The following is an 18412-nucleotide window of genomic DNA, read 5'->3' as shown; positions in this document are numbered from 1 at the left end:
CACATGGGGTGGACTGCTAAGCAGAGAATTAAGGAAAACTGAAGGCTACTGATTGGCAGCACAATACCCTGATTACTAAACATGACAAAACAAAGAAGGATTTATTCACAGTTCTCTTGGGGATGCAAACCCTCAATTCTGTGTTCAATGAGGTCCACCCAAAAGAATGTGTTCATTTGGGGTGGCACGCAAGGGGATAAAATGGACAAGGGTACGAGATGGTTTGGTAAAGATAGACTGAGGAGGATAAGGAAAACTGAGCCCATTACACCGATAAATAAATATGATAAAACAGCAAAGAATGCATTCGTAGTACACAAAATTAAAGGGGTGCAACATCCAGGAAAGTGATTTATGATTCTTGCATTATGCCAATCAAATTGCTGAACACTTATTTTCTGGGATCCAACTGTTATTTTTTGATAATATGCCTCTCACAGAGCATTTACAAGATTTGAGCTGATTACATGAAATAGCTGGGGTTAACAAGATATCCCAACACTGAAGTAAATAAAGATTGGCCTGGGGCTACACCAGATACCCCAGCAGTAAATTAGGCTTTGGGTCTGGACTTTTTTTACCATATCCAAACCCATGATAATTACATGTGTGACAACATTCTATACAACGAGAGACAGGAGCTCCCTCCACTACTTTGCCTGAGCCGAATCCAGGTAAAACACCCATCCTCTCTGGAGACGTAATCAACCCATTACGGCAGCCAAGGGCTCAAGTTGTCTCTAGATAGCCGTGTGTCCCATAGACTTACCCCATGTTTTACAAGGTATCACTAGTACTCTGCATGGTGCTGTGTGCCAACTGGTACCAAGCTGTACAAATTTGAGAAGTTTTTCACTGGGTCAGGGGATCACAAGGGCCTCCTGATGCAGTTCACCTGACAAGTCCTCATCTGCCTTTGCTTTTGTTGATGAATCTGTCTGCAACTTTGGTTTACCCATTATTCTTGAAAACCCATACCCAAGGGAGGCTCCACTCAGCTCAGATAGCTGCCAAAAGAAACAAAGGAAGGAAAGTTAGGATTTTCTATGTGACGCAGTTATGACTTAAATTTCCATCAACCAAGCCTCCATTCTATTGTATAATGACACAGAAAACATTTGAAACACATTTTCATGTTCCAAAGACTATACAAGGTTAGAGCAAAGAAAGACCTCTGTTAGTTCTGACAGATGCCTGGATCTGAACTCATCAACAGTTGCAGCAATTTCAGAGGCTGGGAGTTTGGCCTAAAAAGAAACAAATTATCCAGGATTAAGTGCAAGAAAATCATTCCTTGTCTATTATTAGCTTCAATGATTTGAGAGGCATTCAACCAGAAATTATAGAGGATATTTACCTGAGCAAGGACAGCTGCTGCCAGTTGCAAGCTAGGCTCCAATGTTTCTGGTACAACCTGTTCAAGGACAATTCCAGCCAGTCAGTTCTCAAGAATACAACTATCAAGCCCCATCTCTCTTAAAATGTCAATTATTTTATACAACAGGTGACAAATATTTCACATATTACTCTAGTGCAGCAGGTAACAGCTATCTAACATCACTTGTGTAGAATAGTCCCCACACTAATGCATAAATTGAAGTGTTAATTACAAAAAATACAAATGACAAAGACAATATGAACACTTATTCACACCCAGGAATACAATGGGACTGACCACTGCTGAAAGAGAATACGCGAGACCAACTATTATGTGTGCTTGAGAGAGAGAGAGAGAGAGAGAGAGAGAGAGAGATATTAAGGTTTGCTGAGGTCGAAAAACAGCATATGAGACAAAACCATGTAGAATGATGATCATCACTAGACATTGAAGTGTGATGTGCTAAATGATATGCTGTGCAAATAAGCTAAAGTGATGTACAATACAATTGGCATGTAGGATACAACAAGAAGAGGATGAGTTGGATATATGGAGCAGTACATGGCTACAATGTGGCTGAATAATGATACACTGATGACTAGCTCCACCCAGTTAGGATCAGTGGGTAGACTATGTCATACATCCCTGACAAGATGGTATCCAGATAGCATCTGGATTGATCCCTCAGCTCTGTCAAGTATTGCTTGTGTCATTGGCAGATCTCCCTCATCTCTCTCTGGTGTGGCCTGTGCCTGGTACCCTTGCACTCGCAGTTGGTGTTATGCTCCAATCTCCTTGGATCTCTGCACTGTCACCTCTCTCTGAATAGGTGCAATGTGTGTAGTCATTGCCTGGAAGAAATCAATGAGCTGTGACTATCGCCCCCCTTTCTGCAGAGTGCCTGCTTGTAGCAGTGATGTGCAGAGCCTTTGAATCTCAAGTATGTTGGGTTTGACTCACGCCTACACTCAGAGTGTTGGTGATCTGCAGTAGGACACTCAGGCACTTTTTACTCTCCTTATGAGAGGTTTTTTCCCCCAATTACATATCTTCCATTTTATGTGCTTATATCACAGTTCGGTCTCTTATCATGTTTTACACTTTTCGGGTGTGAACGCACATTAACAACCCTAAGGTTTAAGGATGGTACTTTGTACTTTCATTACACTCTTAGTAATAGTATTGGGAATCGTGCTGTGTCTTCACTCTCACTCTCTACTCTCCACTGTCAACTGTGTACTCTCAGCTGAGTTTTGATCCTCACCTCCTCACATTTGGTGTCAGAGCTGTGGGTCAGCTCCAGCTTCACTTCTCACCACCAGGCCCAGATCATCCTGCCAGTCAGTTGCTGGCCATTTAGACCTGCAGCTTCCGCCACTAGTGTTGCCACCAGTCTAGCGCCAGGTGCCTTCCAGCAGTCACCAGCACTGCCTCAGCTTGAAGCAGCTCGGTCACCTAGTCACCAACAGCCAGCTCCAAGTACCCTGCCTCCTAGTCCGCCAACGCAGAAGTCACCTGTGCTTGCTCCGCCTGCAGGCCCACCACTTGCAGCATCAGCTCTGCCTGCATACCCGCCACCTGTCAGCTCCACCCAGTTCCACCCGGGTTCTGTCTCTGCCACCTGAGCACTGCCATCCAGAAAACTGGCTTGCCAAGGATTGCTCTTCAGATGCATGTGAGAGAAACTGAAGTGTCTATTCTCTCATTCACACAAAGATTCGAAATCGGCTTAGCATATGACAGTTAGAGCAGCTAGTCTATTGCCGCACTAACTTACGCATGATGCGGACTATGATAACCATGGATAGTCTGAAGCAGGTAAAGTTTAAATACTTAACCATAAAATTTAAAATTTGTTGTTTTAAACTTTGAACTCTGAAGTTTATACTTTACAATTTAGACTTTAGCATTTACAATCTTACATGCATCACTACATTGTGTAGGTGAATGTTGATACATTCAAGTTGACGGGCGACACTCTTCCGATAGTACATCAAGAGGTGGACAAGAAGGAGATGATTTTTGCAGAGCTCTTTTTTTTTTTCTTTCCTCTAAAATGTGGCTGATTATATTACTAAAAAAGAACTGATTACAACCGAGTCACAAAGTCACAAATACATCATGTATACAAGCCTCTCAAGGCGGTCTGGGGGAGATGGGGACAAGAAGCCATGGGGGGGCGCGCGGGGGGGGGGGGGAAGGGGGGGGGGGGTGCGGGGAGGGTATATCGCCAAATGGAGCTGCCTGCTTGCATCACGAAAAACAAGTCCTGGCCGCCCCAAGTGCGCATGAAATGACAACAGAGCTCCTGACGAGCCCTGCACCTGATTTCATCGGCCGCGGAGGGAGTGGATGATGGAGGTCTAGAGCTCTGCTAAGGTCATCTGTACTGAAAGTCTCTCTCCGCCGAAAGCCTTCTAACACCGCGCATTCCAGATATGCCATTTAGTAAGACTCCCTATGATCTCCCATACCTCCGAACAGTCTATTGTAGGCTCCAGCACCTGGCGGATGGGCAGAGCCTCCAAACCGACCACTGTGCACAACCCTACCTCAATAATGAATATCGTGTCCTGCATCCCGACCTCATACAGAAGGTGATGGCCCTAGTTGACTGCTTGCCAACAGAAAGCTCCCCATGAGATACATCCAAGGCTGGGTGCTATACGGCGAAGGATGCGGCATGCTCCTCTGCACACGAGCTGTGTCTCCTCACAGGACTAAAGGCAGTGCTTTGGGGTTTCCACAAGCTGCTGTGTGCAGCGCTTACAACCTCCCTCCTTTTGTATTTGGGCAAGCTAACTTTCCACCGCCAAGCCTCCATGTGTCACCAGCCCCCCATAAGAAATACAACACCCTCTTGAGCCTCTAGCTATCCCATAGGCAGTGCCAAAAGGTCCGTCAGAAAGGCTCCGTGATGTTGTGCTCCGCACAATGCCTGCTACGTGACGGCGCCCAATCCATATCCTCCTGCATCAGTACGTGTCTGACAATCCTGGGAGTGCACTCTAGGAACCTGGGTAGCTTCTTGGCAACCGCAGTGGCCGGCCATAGCCACTCTCTTGGATCCCACTCCAACTCATTAAGTGGCCTGCCCTCCCAAATCCAAAGGTGCCACTCCCTGAGCTCCTTCCAGAAAGCATAGGGGTCCAGTCACCATGTCTTCCCCTGAAGGCCCACCATCCGAATCCTCCTCCACGAAAGGGTGGCTATCTCCTCATCTTGCTGCCCTCTGTCAATGGCCAGACATCCCCCCTCCTGAACGGCAAAGAAAGTCCCCTGCGGGGCGCCGCCCACTCTACCTGCCACCTGTAGGGGGATGCCTACTGGTGAAAACCTAGCTGCCCATACCTCCCCGGGCTCTATCGGCTCTCATATTGGGGGAGCAAGCCACTCCAGAGATATTGCTGCGTTTATCTCTCTTCTCCTAAACTCCACTCCTCTCTGGCAGCTTGATACTCGCTGCAGCATCTCCTCGTCCGCCATCCTGTACACCTCCCGCCATGTCATGATGATACGAGTCGGGCCGGCCTCCCAACCAGCCCATTGGATGTGGGGGCGCTCCTCGCTGATTTGTGCCCCTTTCCGATCTTCGACCTGGGGGTTCCAGATCACTCGCAGATGGTCTACCTCCTCCTAGCAGCTTGGGAGGCTCTAAATTAGGGCCCTACGGAGGCCCTACCACACGCAGAGTAAGCTGTGTAGGAAAGGTGATCTAGGCTGATGTGAAGATCCATCTCAGAGACAGCCTCCACTCACCGCCAAGCCTCAGTCTATAGTCCTGAAGGCCCTCCTGCAATAAGACTTTCCAGGTCTGTCCATCTCGTGTGAGGATGTGGACAACTAGCTTGCCCAAGAGGACCATACTCTGATACTTTGGGTCTATGATTCTGAGCTCTCCCTCTGACCGATGCCGTATGATGGTCGCCCACACCACCTTGGCCCTAGAATCCCTGGAACCATCTGATCCTGACCAAAGGAAATTCTGGACTAGACGGCAAAGTTGCACTATGCATGATGAGGAGAAGCACCAACACGAGGCAATGTACCAGGCCATCGCTAGGAGGACCTGGTTAACCACTAGGGCTCGGCCGGCTAGTGAAAGGTGAGCTGTGCTCTAGTAGGTCAGTTTCCACCGAATAGAATCAAGGACAAGAATAAACTGCTAGGCAGGAGTGATGCGAGTCCCACCTGAAACCCTAGGTATCGGACGGTCTGCCCTCTGCTCACCCATCTAAATCCCAGGTGGACGCCCCACTCCATGCTAGAGTCCAAGTCTGTGAGGAAACCAACCGACTTTTGCCATTCGATTTTCACTCCTACTACTGAACAGAACACGTCAAGAGCCAGCCTCACTCTCTCCAACATCAACTCATCAACTCTATGTAGAGTGCTGTGTCATCTGCATACTTTGAGTCTAACAACTCAATCTCCTCGCTTACTGGAAGTCGGAGGCTACGTAATCCACTCACACGTGACTTGAGGAAGTGAGACATCGCCTCTGCAAAGAGTAGAAACAAGTAAGGGGCTAGGGGGCAGCCCTATCAAATCGATCTCTCTAGCCGAAACTGCTCCCCTCGCCTTCCGTCTATGAGAACCCTGCTGGTGGCTGATCTGTAAAGGGCGAAGACTCCGCGAATCCAATTTTTGCAGAGCTCTATAGAGAGCTTATAGCAATAGATACTCGTAATACTCGCAGTCATAGTTGTTAGGTACGAAGATACGATACGATCCGGTACAATAAAATACGGTACTAAATAGTTCCTTAAGATTTTATAAGGTACGTTACGATATTAGTACGTAAAAAATTTAACTTTATTATTTGGACTAAAGATAATAGAATAGATGTATTAAGTCTAAATAGCAATGCTATGAGAGTATATAAGATGAATATTTAAGGGTAATATGTCAAAACCTCATGCCGCATACTCAACGTGTACTACTATTATCTACAAATTATAAGTACATAGATGAGAGGGCATACATCATACATAAAGGATCATACAAATAGGAGTAGGCTTGAGAGAGAGAGAGAGAGAGAGAGAGAGAGAGAGAGAGAGAGGCTTGAGAGAGAGAGAGAGGAGAAAGAAAGAAAGAAATATGTAGGCTTGGAGAAGAGTGGCCAAAAAGAGCTAATTCTTTCATACCAAAAAGAAATATGTACAATTACTGACCCAAAACAAGCTGACTAGGAGGGGAAACTCTGCCCAAGTCTGAAACTTCTGGTTGGAGTGCAGAATTGACCATTTCAGCCTGCTGTAATTACTGGTTCAGACCTGTTTTGAAACCTATTTTCAGCTCATTTTGTTCCCTGCACTGTTCTCCAACATCTATGCCAAATGCCCCTTGATTCTGACATCAATTAGGCTCTGAAATAACCTCTGAACAGTCCAAAATCAGTACTGGTTTAGTGCTGTTTTGAGCACTTGCTTGGTGAGGTTACCACCCTCATCTGTTCCTGCTTGATGGCAGCAAACAACTGCTCCTGTTCCTGGAGAAAAGAGGCTCTTGCCTCATGCAAAAACAGCATATTCCCACACAATTGTACATGAATCAGCAAAAAAACCCTCAACTGAGGCATAATCATAACTGTCAGGGAGAAAGAGAGAGAGAGTAGGGAGCAAGCTCAACCCTCTGTGCATCATAGACAAGGTAGGCCAGCTCTCCATAGCTCTCCATCTGCAGCTATTCATCTTCTCCTTCACAAATGAGCTCCTTCCAGCCCAAAAACTACATGCCAGCCCCTCTTTAAAGAGGTAAGTGCACAAATTTGTGCCAAATGGCAGCACTAGAAGGTGTTTCCCGTTCTAGCCTTCCGGTCTAAAATTCTCCATCCTCTGATCAAAATTTGACCTCAGCACAACCAGAGGATTAATCCTCGTGCAAAAACGAAGATAATGAAGCGAACAGATTCTGAGGTCCAAAAATAGTAACTCCCTAAATTTTAGGAGTTACTTCCATTGCATCTCACTAGTCTTCTGACCATCTTTGTAGACTATGGCTATATCCAAATTTGTAATGTAGCTCAACTGAAAGTGAATTTCCACTGATGATCCCACATAAACTAATCTCTTGCAGATTTGTCCATCTTCACTTTGAACTAGTCTCTTCCAGGCTAGTTCTTCAACACACTTGACCATATACACTTTCCCAAGTCTCTTCCAGGCTTGTCAATCTACAGTGCCATCAGTCTCTTCCAGACTTGTACTGGACCTTAACTGTCTAGTCTTGACTTACTAGACATTCCTGTCCGTTTCACATACTGGCCATGCAACTCAGGCGTTTAGATTTCAAGAGGGATCCTTCCAAAAAGAAAAACCAAAAAAAGTAGTAATAAAGAAATCAGCAAAAAGGTAATAGTTGTCACAGTCTTGTGACAGAGAGACAGAAGGTTGTGTGTGTGTGTGTGTGTGAGAGAGAGAGAGAGAGAGAGAGAGAGAGAGAGAGAGAGAGAGAATGTGAGAGACTTGAGAAAGGCTTGGGGAATAGAGAAAGAAGAAAGAGAAAAGAAAAAAAAAGAAAGGAGAAAGAAAGTTATAGCCTTGGGGAAGAGTGGCAAAAAAGTGCCAATTTTTTCATACTAAATCATACGAATACGTAGGGTACCGTACCATACGTATTATACCATATGAATCAGTCCGTACTACGTACGGAGACAATCCTAATCGCAAGTAGCATGCTCATGGGTAAGGAGTCCAAGTAAGTGGTAGTAGGGGTATGGTCATTTAACGCACTCCAACATCGAGGGGGGGAGAGGGGGGGGTGGTTCAAGTGGCTTGCAGACATATGTAAGGCAAGACTCTAGTAGCTCACATCCTGTGCCTCATGACGACATCCCCCCCTTGCCTACATAGCCGCCACCTAGGGAGCCATCATTTCATGATGATGGTAACCTCATCACTGAGGATGAGTATGAGTGTGTTTCATCATTTGATGCCGAGGAGTCATCTTCAAACTCTCTTGATGAGCACTCAAATGGTTCTGATGATGATGATGATGATGATAGTAATCCCTCATCATAGATTCATAGATCTCTCTCTTTTTTATATCAGATATCTACTATCATTGTATCCATATGCATGATGCAACTATGATACACTAGACTGTAGTTGTATCGCTTGTTTTGCGCAGCCCATGCGACAATGATGGTCACCCTCATGTATTCATCTTATTTTGTAATGAAAAGGCTATTTCCACTTTAAACATGTATTCTATCATTTAATGATTTATGGTTTTTGTTATTTAAAAAAATCATCTTAATTTTTTTTTCGTACTAATATCATACCACACCTTATAAAATTATAAGGTACCATTTAGTATCGTATTTTATCGTACCGTACCATATCGTACCTTTCGTATCTGACAACTATGTCGGCAACAAATTGAATTGAGAACACTTGCATGCAGGTCAACTTCAATGTGGATGTACAATCTCGGTCAAATCTGTTGTAATTGCCTCAATTCTAGCAGCTACTCTCATCTATGGGCTTCTGTGAAATGGGCCTGCACTTTGAGGTGGCTGAGAACCCTAGTAACAACAGTGATTGGGTCTGAATTCAGCAAAACAGTGCTGAATATGTTCAGATGAGGGACAGCAAAGGAGAGAAACCTTCAATTTGACTCCAAGAAAGTGCTGTAACAACAAATCTCTCTAAAAGAGAGGGAAAATTCAGGTCAGATGCTGGTTTTAAGGGTTTAGCTGCTTTCTAAAACCCTGATTTTTGCACTAGCAACAGTCAAAGGCCTTGTTTTTAGGAATTCCTGCTGTTCACAGCCCCTGAATCTGCTCTAGATCAGGTTGCCCTACCATATTGAAGCTTTAGCAGCTGTCTTCCTACTCTTAACTGAGTTCTACGCCCTCCAATCTGCCCCAACAGCCTAGAATGGGAGTAAAACATTTGAAGATGCACTTCCATGCAGCCCAAAACTGATCCAAACTTAACATTTGACAAGTTTTCAGTTTCATTGGGAACTCCATGTGCAAAAACGAACTGCCTAGCTCTTTGGCCCTGCCCTCATTAAAATAACATTAAATGTTGCCCATCCTCAATTTCATATTCCTAACCTCTTTGAACTTGAAAGTGTTGAAACTTTTCACAAACCTTAGTTTAGGAGATTAATTAATTAAATACTCTAATCCCCATGACATCGTAAGTAGTTTCCAAGGGGAATTCAATGTCCCTAACTACGATATGTTCTACATACCTTGCTAGCACCTATCCACAACTTCTCCCAATGTCCCCTATAACTCCACCTAGCTTAATCTTGCCACTTTGACTCACATCTAGCTTAATCTCAGATTTGAACCTCACATGGGCCCAACTCAAGTGTCCCAAACTGGAGCACATTTTCTATTAGTCAGCTTTGAGACATAATATAGAGTAATTTGTTCTTACATGCATTGTGTGTCAAAAGGTCAAGTATGATAGGCAAAACGTTTTGGGCTTGTTGCATCCTTTGCCTATACCTAATAGGGCTTGGTAGAGTATTGCTATAGACTTCATTTTAATCTTCCAAGAACCCCTACCAGAAAATGCTAGCATTTGGACTAATACTTATAGGTTAAGTAAGCAAGCCCATTTCATTCCTACAAGGAACAAGATCAAGGCTAACCATGACACACTTGTCGTGCATGGCATGCATGAGTTGACCATGAGTGATTGAGACTCACGGATGACCTGTTTGTTTCAGAAGGGACTATTTGAGAATATGAATTCTATTCTGAAATTTTCTTCATCCTTCAATCCATAGACACAAAGTTAGTTTGAAGAGGCAAACTTTACAATTTTTTATCTTTTGAGGTGTTATATTTTCAGACATCGAGCAAAGTGAGAACAATTTTTACCCTTGGTTGAGTTTGCATAGAACAACACAATGTATAGTATCACTTGCAAGGCTCCTTTTGAGGTTATTAACAGTGGGAAGAAAGCTCCATCGATCTTGCATGCAAAAGACGAGATTTTTAATGATAGGTATTTCGAAAGTATGGATGTTGCCTATTAGAAGGTTAAGCAAGCACTTCAAAGGTCACAAAAGAAGTAGAAAATAGTTGAATGTGCATTATTATGAGGCCTTCTAGGTATTGAAAAAGATTAGTAATGTAGCGTATAGGCTGAAATCACCTCCACATTGGTAGATACATAATGCTTTTTATGTGAGCTTGTTGCTATCTTTTCATGCTAATATGTGTAAGGATATGTTTGCTGAAATGTAGCTTGAGCTTGAGGAGTTGGATAAGATTTTGATACCTATGCAGATTTTGGTATAAGAGGAAGGGAAGATTAGATGTACAGTTCCCAAGGGGTACTTGAAGAAGTTTCCAAATTACTCACCGATGGATGCCTAATGGATGGAAGAGGGTGACTTGGCAAACCACTCTAAATTGTTGCAGCTTTACCTAGAGGCATGCATCAATGATTAGTAGTTTTCAATAGAATTTTATCAGAAAACAATGTTATGTAATGCCACTGACGGTTTAACTATCATTTATGATCAATTTATACTTTACTATGGTTGCCTGCTCTAAACGATTTTGGTTTAAAGTTAATGGATGTATCCCATGTGGTTCTAGCAACAATGATTTATTTTTGGTCAGCTATGACTCCATGATGTTGGCTCGAAATTTCAGTATGTGCTTGCCAATAGTATAGTTGAAAAATAGTGGCCGATGTTCATCGACCATGATGCCTATGCTTTTTCCCATTTAGAACTATTCTTGTGTCACCTTGCAATGCAATTAAGAACAATTGAAAGGATTTCAAGGGGGAGGTTTGTCACCCGGACTTGTATTTTTAGTGCTTAGTTTTGGCATTATTAATTTATGCAAATGTGAGATACACATCAATTAGGCCATAGTGATCCCCTAAGTAATCCAAGTGAGCAATGGGTGACATTGGCACAAGTTGTGTAAAGTTGTGTTGGATAGGTACTTGTAGGTGCCTAGTGCCAATTTGGGTCTAAGCCATTAATTGGGCCATTGAAATGTGAAGTAGTGACATTGAAACTAGGCATTAATTAATTAATGCTAGTCCTAGGCCAATCATAATGATAAGGTTGGAGGCAAACTTATTATTATTTAATTTTCAGAAATTTAATTCTAAAAATCTACTAATTAATGCTGAAATTTGCTTTTTGAAGGTTGCTATTAAGCAAACTTGCTGATGCAAGCTAAAAGAAGGCTGTTTCGGCTGGTTGATTGTGGAGGTGGCCATTCAAAGGTTGGCAGAGTGAGGAGCCATTGGATTAGCTCGTTGATATGCCACAACTGATCATGCAATCCGGCAAGACAAGGACAAAAAGTTTCCTTTAACTTAATGAGAGGTGATAGGAGAGCTGGTCAATCCCACTCAGGTTTCACCCCGCTTTCGAGGGTACTAGCATCACCAAAATTGCCATCAAAGCTATTGTTGAAAAGATATTTCTTTCAGCTGATTTTCTCTCTCTTCCTCTAACAATACCTCGGAAATTCTCAGCATATTCCAATTGAAGAAATTGCTGCTGAAATCCTACTTTATAGCAGCCATTAAGGTTTGTCAACCACTTTGGGATCCATGCCCACTACTTGAAGACCCTGTACTCAGAATAGTGGCTGGGAATTGAGAGTTTACGGCTAATCCAAGGGATGAGCCTGTTCCCATTTGATTTAGCCCACATGCAAGAGCTTGAACACCAATTTGTGCCCAAATTGTAATCTAATCAAGGGCCAAATTGATTCCTAGAACTGCTGGTCATTTATGACAGCCATTTGTATTGAAGATTGAAGACAATCAAACCATATCTCAATGTACTACAACATAAAGCAATACAAGATAAATAAATATTGCAAGGGCCGCCAATTGTCGGGGCCAATTGGGTGTTAGCTAACCAAGATTGGTGTAGTAAAGTGTACTTTCAGTTATATTTTATTGCTTGCTGCAATTTGTGGTACATCAGGTCATCTACCACCCTTGCCAAGAAGGAAGGCTGGATTCATTTAGCCAAACCCAACATCAAGAAGTGGAAGGCCAAACTGAAGAATATTTTAATAAAGGGTTTATTTAACCCTGTAAGTCACCATAGGCTTTACAAATTCTATCAATGAAAAAGGAGGGTGGCTCTATGTGACTTTGTGTCAATTACATAGCATTACATAAGATAGCAAAGGAGAGTAAATGTCCTATAACAAGATTAATGATATTTTTTATCAATTGCAAAGCACACAATTCATGATGAAAATTTACTTAAGATTAGGATACAATCATGTTAGAATTATGTTCCCAAATGGCATTTAGGACTAGAGCTGGATACTATGAGTTTTTAGTAATGTCATTTGGTCTTACCAATGCACTAACCATGGTTGTCACGTCTGATGGTGTTAGATTAGTACCATCCAATACTAATATGGTACTAATTGGACTAATAAATCTTGGGACCTACGTCCGATACTATGCAGGATGAAAAAAAAATTGTACATACAATTGTAATGCCTATACTTAATGTTGGAGCTTAAAATAATATACTTCAAACATTTAGAGATTTTATACCAAGAGTTTACATATTAAGAGCTTGAGGATAGAGAGGATGGAGAGCTTGAGAGTGCAAGTAAGTGAAGATAGGCCAAAGGAGAGCTTGAGAGAGTGGGGGTATAGAGCTTCAAGAGAGAGAGTTTGAGAGTTGAGATTAAAATTTGAATTTGGAGTTAGAGACACACAGAGAGAATATATAGCCAGAAGAGAGAGAGAGAGAGAGAGAGAGAGAGAGAGAGAGAGAGTAAATAAGCACTTCAAAACAGTCAGTCAATTTCCATTGGACACCACTGGACATGATCAAACATGTCATGGTGCACAAGACACATTGGACAAGTTGGTCCGTCTATCGAACATGGACAACTAGGGCTCATTAATAGTCTTATGGCCCTATCGAGGCAATGTTGTTGTAGTCTTTCGCGATGATATCCCAATAATCTAAAGTCAAACCAAGGAAGAATGTTTGTTGTAAGCGTTCCAATTGTTAAGAGCCCATTCCTTGTTTGCCAAAGAATCCAAGCGTGAATTGCTTGTTGGACCTCAAGTATTAGGGTATATTGTCTCGAAAGAGGGGATCAAGATGAATCTAGAAAAGTTAGGGCCATATGGAGTGGGCATCTTCAAGGAACCTAGAAGAGTTATAGATCTTCCTTGGTTTATTTGGAGTTTATCATAATTCATTCAAGATTATACCAAGATATTAACTTGAACAGAAAGAGAAAGGCTTAAAAAGTTTATGATAGTTATTGCTACATCCCCAATTTATAATATAATGGATCCCTACAAATCCTTTGTGGTTGAAACAAATGCATGTAATTTTGTAATAGGTGAAGTTTTGTTACAAGAGGGTTGACCAGTGAAACTTGGCTATGCACATTAGGATTATTCTGTTTTTGAGGGGGTGTTCTATACAATAGTACATGTTTTAAGAAAATGGTGGCACTATTTATATGGTGTGCAAAGCTGATGATCATCTTTGATTAGGAAAGCACTAGGTTGTTGGCCATCTCATTGGCTACCTATTGATGCCCTTTGTCCCTTGGTTTGGCCTTCTAAAAGGGCAAGAGAAACCATTGCATGGAAACAAATGCACACTGCCTTAGTATGAAAACAAACAAAAGCTAGGGGCATGGCCATAAATAGGCAAGCATGCTAGTTTTTCAAGCCTTGTGAAGAAGCGTTGGAACAGCCAACAAGGGCCGACCTCTTTGAACTGACCATCAACTTCACAGCAACATCCTCTCCTCCATCATGTTGCGTCATCAAGCAAGCCTGCATTGTTTTGAGTGTTGATTCACATTTTTTTTGAGGGTTAGGAGTGTTGACATCATCATTGCCATCATCAGATATGCATTTACTGCTTCTGGACCTGTATCTTGCTGCCATCATCATCCCCCATCGTCAGCAGACACTAGTGGACTGCTGCTGCTGTGTTTTGGGATCAGCATCCTCAGACACCTCTGCCCTCATCCTAAAAACATGGAGGTTCAATGCCCCCTGATTGTATCATCTCATTCTCATTCATTCATTATCATTCAGCATTCCATAGAGGGTGTTTTCCAAGTTGTCGTACATTTTTGCATTTTCTCTGTTTGCCATACCATATTTTCACATGGTATTAGAGCAATGATGCTCTAACAGCTAAAGATCCTAAACCAGAATACAGAGCTGTCCTTAGGCAAAGATTAGATAGATACTGACATGGGTTGAACCCCTATCTCACATCAAATTCAGCATATCATTCCATAGACCTAGTCCACAATCCATAGGAAGCACGCATGTCAATGAAAGATCCATGTTGGTTCAAAACAAGAACCCTAAATTAAAAGAGGACACATCAGTTTGGAAAATATGAGCTATTCAATATCATCTTTCCCAACAAATACAGTTCAATGTATGTCTGATATAAATTGTGCAAGTCCTCCTTTCCTTTATCCTCCTGAAATGAAGGTGTTAGGTATAAGTAAACATGAAAACCCAAACCCATATTAGTAAGCGAGAACAACAAAAGGTGATTATAGAAGCAGGTCAGGTAATGCCTCTATGTCACATACTCATTCCAATAATTTTGCTTTATAGTGCTTCATCATCACTTAATCAAAATCAATGCTCAAAATTTCAATTCCCACTAACGCATCCACTTCACAAATTCCATCTTTTGGTGCATACACTCATCAATCTATTCCACAATTCACAACACATAGGGATACCATTCCATCAAACATGTATCCCTTAGGTCTAAATCCTATCCCTCAATGAGGTGGTGGTGGTGCGATTGTGGTGGGACTACCACTCGTAAACCCAATGGGGACCTACATACAAAGGTATCCAACCCATGCAAATCAAGCCTCTACCATCCCTCCAATCTCTCAAGTGGCCACAAATATTGCAAATCCTATACCTTTTTGGCACATGTACCACACACTAGTTAGTCACCTTCTTTGGGGCAAACAATTGGAGTCACCATGTCACACACTTCGGTGCTACCTCTAGCACCTAGTCAACCACTTGTTTATTCCATGCCACCTGCTTAATAGACTCGTCACACAACCTTCCATGCATCCACTATGGCCAAGTATGCATTTATTGACAAGACCCATTTCAACAAGTCAAAATTCACAACTTGGTTAAACTTAATGTGGTATGTCCTAGAGTCCTAGGACATGTGGGATTTCATTCAAGGGCCGAGAGCCTAACCCCAACTGCCACTAGTCAGCATATGAGGCAATCTGCTCTTGGAAGAGGTTTAAAAAACAAAGCTATGGTCGAGTAAATGCAAGGTCTCATGCTTGGGTTTCACTCACAATTACAACATTTTAACCTTGCATCTAAGCATTGACCACATTAGTGGACTGCTATGCATCTCCGAATCGTATCCCACATGATTTCAACCATGAACTCCAAGATTTCAAAATCCTCAAGAGGGAATAATACCTATGTTTACTTGCCAAATTCACCACCATCGGTTCACCAAAGTCAAATACCAAACAATTAACTTTGATCATGAACAAGTTATAGACTCAAATACTTCAACTTTATCAACCAAATCATCTAACAACCACAATTGCTCTCCTATGAATTTAATGTTAACTTTTGAGTTTTCCAATGTTGTTCAATCACGTTCATAAAAAATCCCCTTTGCCATGTTCAAAGGGGAACCTTATTTCCACTCTCAAAGAGGGGAGTAAGGGGTGGGAAAGAACAACAATAAGACCAATTAGCTAGAGGAGTAAAGTAACTCCCCCAAGGATTGAAGCCGGGTCACCAAAATGTCCCCAAGAAAAATAGGCATTGTTAGAATTGCCAAAAGTCCACGCACTGATGACAAATGTTATTCAAAGGCCAAGGTTAGTCCGCCCCACTCCAAACCTTCCACTCCACCTAGGAACCCCAGCACATCAAGAGAGAGTAATTGTGCCCCTTCACAACTAAGGGGGAGTCATGCTCCAACATTTGTGTCTCATCCACCATGCGAGCAAGGTGCATGACTAATTAGTGGAGACTCGCTGGTCACATGGCAAATAGACCTACCCCTCAACCAACCCCAACAACACCCAAGGGGTTGTGTCACTAGCCTACTACCCCTCTTGTGGACTTTAATCCTCAAGTTCTACGTCCCTTCCTTGAGGATAGACAAGATGTGACTTTAACTTCTCCTTCTCCATTGCCTTCTACTTCTATTGGTGCAGCTAGATGTGGTCAAGCCCCCTTTCCTAAGAGACCCTCTAGTTGAGAGGATTGTGGGGGATTGTGCCTCACTCGGTTCAAATGTCTATGACAGTGATTGAGACCTTACTCTTATTCCCACTTGCATAACTCTTAATGAAGTAGAGGTATGTGCACTGTATGGTCTTATGTGGTACTAATGCTTATTGCTTGCACTTCAATTAAGAATTCAATTAGAAACTAACAACTACATGGGCCTGCGATTTTGATCAAAGAAAAAACATGGATAGGTTGCCTCTTCTATATTAGTTGCTCCTCTTTGGTTGAGCTTTATACTTCCAGAGCAACATGGAGGCCTCCCTTCCTCCCAAGGCTGCATAATAGCTTTCCTTGAGGCTACCAATGAGGCCATTCATCTCAAACATTTTCAACTAGATGCATCCTTCACTCCTCTCCATTTAATACTACTCCTCCACCTTAGCATTGCCATGATGTGATGAGAGGGGGTGCTTACTTCTCTCTCTATTCTTCCATGGTGAGAGGGGCAATATCATTCATTCTATTGGTGCTTACATGATCTTGGTCATTGTACTAATCCACTCTTGCTTATGCAACTAGAAACGTCAAAGATGTTTAGAATCAAACATCAAAAATGTGTTTCACAAGTTTCCTTCAAGAAAGGTAAACATAAAACCACAATTTTTTTAATGAAGGGATTTTTAAAAGTCTAAAACTAGGGAAAGAGGTTTTAAACCTCTACAAAGCTTTTTGTTCAACAAACAAAGGCCAATTGAGCATCAGTGATAGTACATGAGAATCAATGAGAATAACAAGTTACACATCCATTATTGACTCATGTCAAAGTTTAGTCTTTAGAGAAGCTATACCATGATTCAAACCTCAAACAACATGATTCATATATATCACACAAAGAAAATCAGAATTAACATGTTACATAATCCATGCATAATGTCAAAATCCAAAATGAATCATGATATATTATATATAACTCCTAAATGAGACTAGAATCATATAATCAACTCTCGAGATGAATATAGATACTATAGTAGATAGAGTCCGATAACTAAACAAAAAGTCAAAAAAGCAAGTCTCTCATCCAAAATCAACTTGGGCAAGGTGAGATATATAGGTTGCTATCTACACACAACAGAGAAATGAGAGTGATAGAAGGCACGTGGAAGAAGGGGAAAAAGGCCTCTATTAAGGTTTCATAGCATCGCGCGACATTTTACTAGTCCAGCTTCACTATTTTTTTGTCAAAATCACCTCACATTTTTACTCATAGAAATGTTTCTTACTTGTAGAAACTTTTCAGAAAATTTAAACCCAAAGAAATGCATTTCTTTGCTGCTACATCTCATGTGCGGACATTATGCATAACATTCTAACCTCCTACAACCTGTCAACATCTACACTTTGCCGTTACGGAGTTCTTTGCCAGCTGTTCACTTTGTTTGCATTTGTGTTTTCTGCTCTGACGAGCTGCCCAACAGCCGCCAAACCTTCCAATACTACCATGAGTGCTGACATCATCATTGCCATCATCAGAACTGCCTTTACTGATGCTGGTCATGCATTTTGCTGTCATCATCATCTGACATCATCCGACTACCATTAGTGCTGACATCATCATTGCCATCATCAGAACTGCATTTACTGCTGCTGGTCCTGCATTTTGCAGTCATCATCATCCAACACTAATGAGCTGCTGCAGCTGCTTTTCAAGATGTGTCACAATTACGGCACACTCTGGCATCATCTTCAGACATCTCAGCCCCTATTCTAGAACACACAAGTTTGAGGCACCATCATTGTATCATCTATATTCTCATTCATTGATTAC

At 42.1% G+C, this 18412-nt stretch overlaps 1 protein-coding gene across 3 annotated transcripts in view; it reads right to left on the bottom strand.

The window, feature by feature from the left end:
- Positions 1–338: 338 nt before the first annotated feature.
- Positions 339–18412, bottom strand: part of LOC148028458 (K(+) efflux antiporter 2, chloroplastic-like) — a 181600-nt gene continuing 163526 nt past the window's right edge. For all 3 annotated transcript variants that reach the window (XM_087690261.1, XM_087690262.1, XM_087690263.1), the window contains 3 exons: positions 1358–1414; positions 1173–1247; positions 339–1007 (listed from right to left, as the gene is read on the bottom strand). In XM_087690261.1, coding sequence (XP_087546387.1) covers positions 861–1007; positions 1173–1247; positions 1358–1414 — 279 coding nt within the window. In that variant the 3' untranslated portion in view covers positions 339–860. The remainder of the gene's footprint in view (positions 1008–1172; positions 1248–1357; positions 1415–18412) is intronic.

This window comes from Lygodium microphyllum, chromosome 12, assembly GCF_053477565.2.
Source record: "Lygodium microphyllum isolate KBCC chromosome 12, Lygodium_microphyllum_v1.1.10, whole genome shotgun sequence".
NCBI classification, from domain to species: domain Eukaryota; kingdom Viridiplantae; phylum Streptophyta; class Polypodiopsida; order Schizaeales; family Lygodiaceae; genus Lygodium; species Lygodium microphyllum.
Note: the sequence above shows the minus strand (reverse complement) of the source record. Positions and strands in the feature narration are given on the sequence as shown.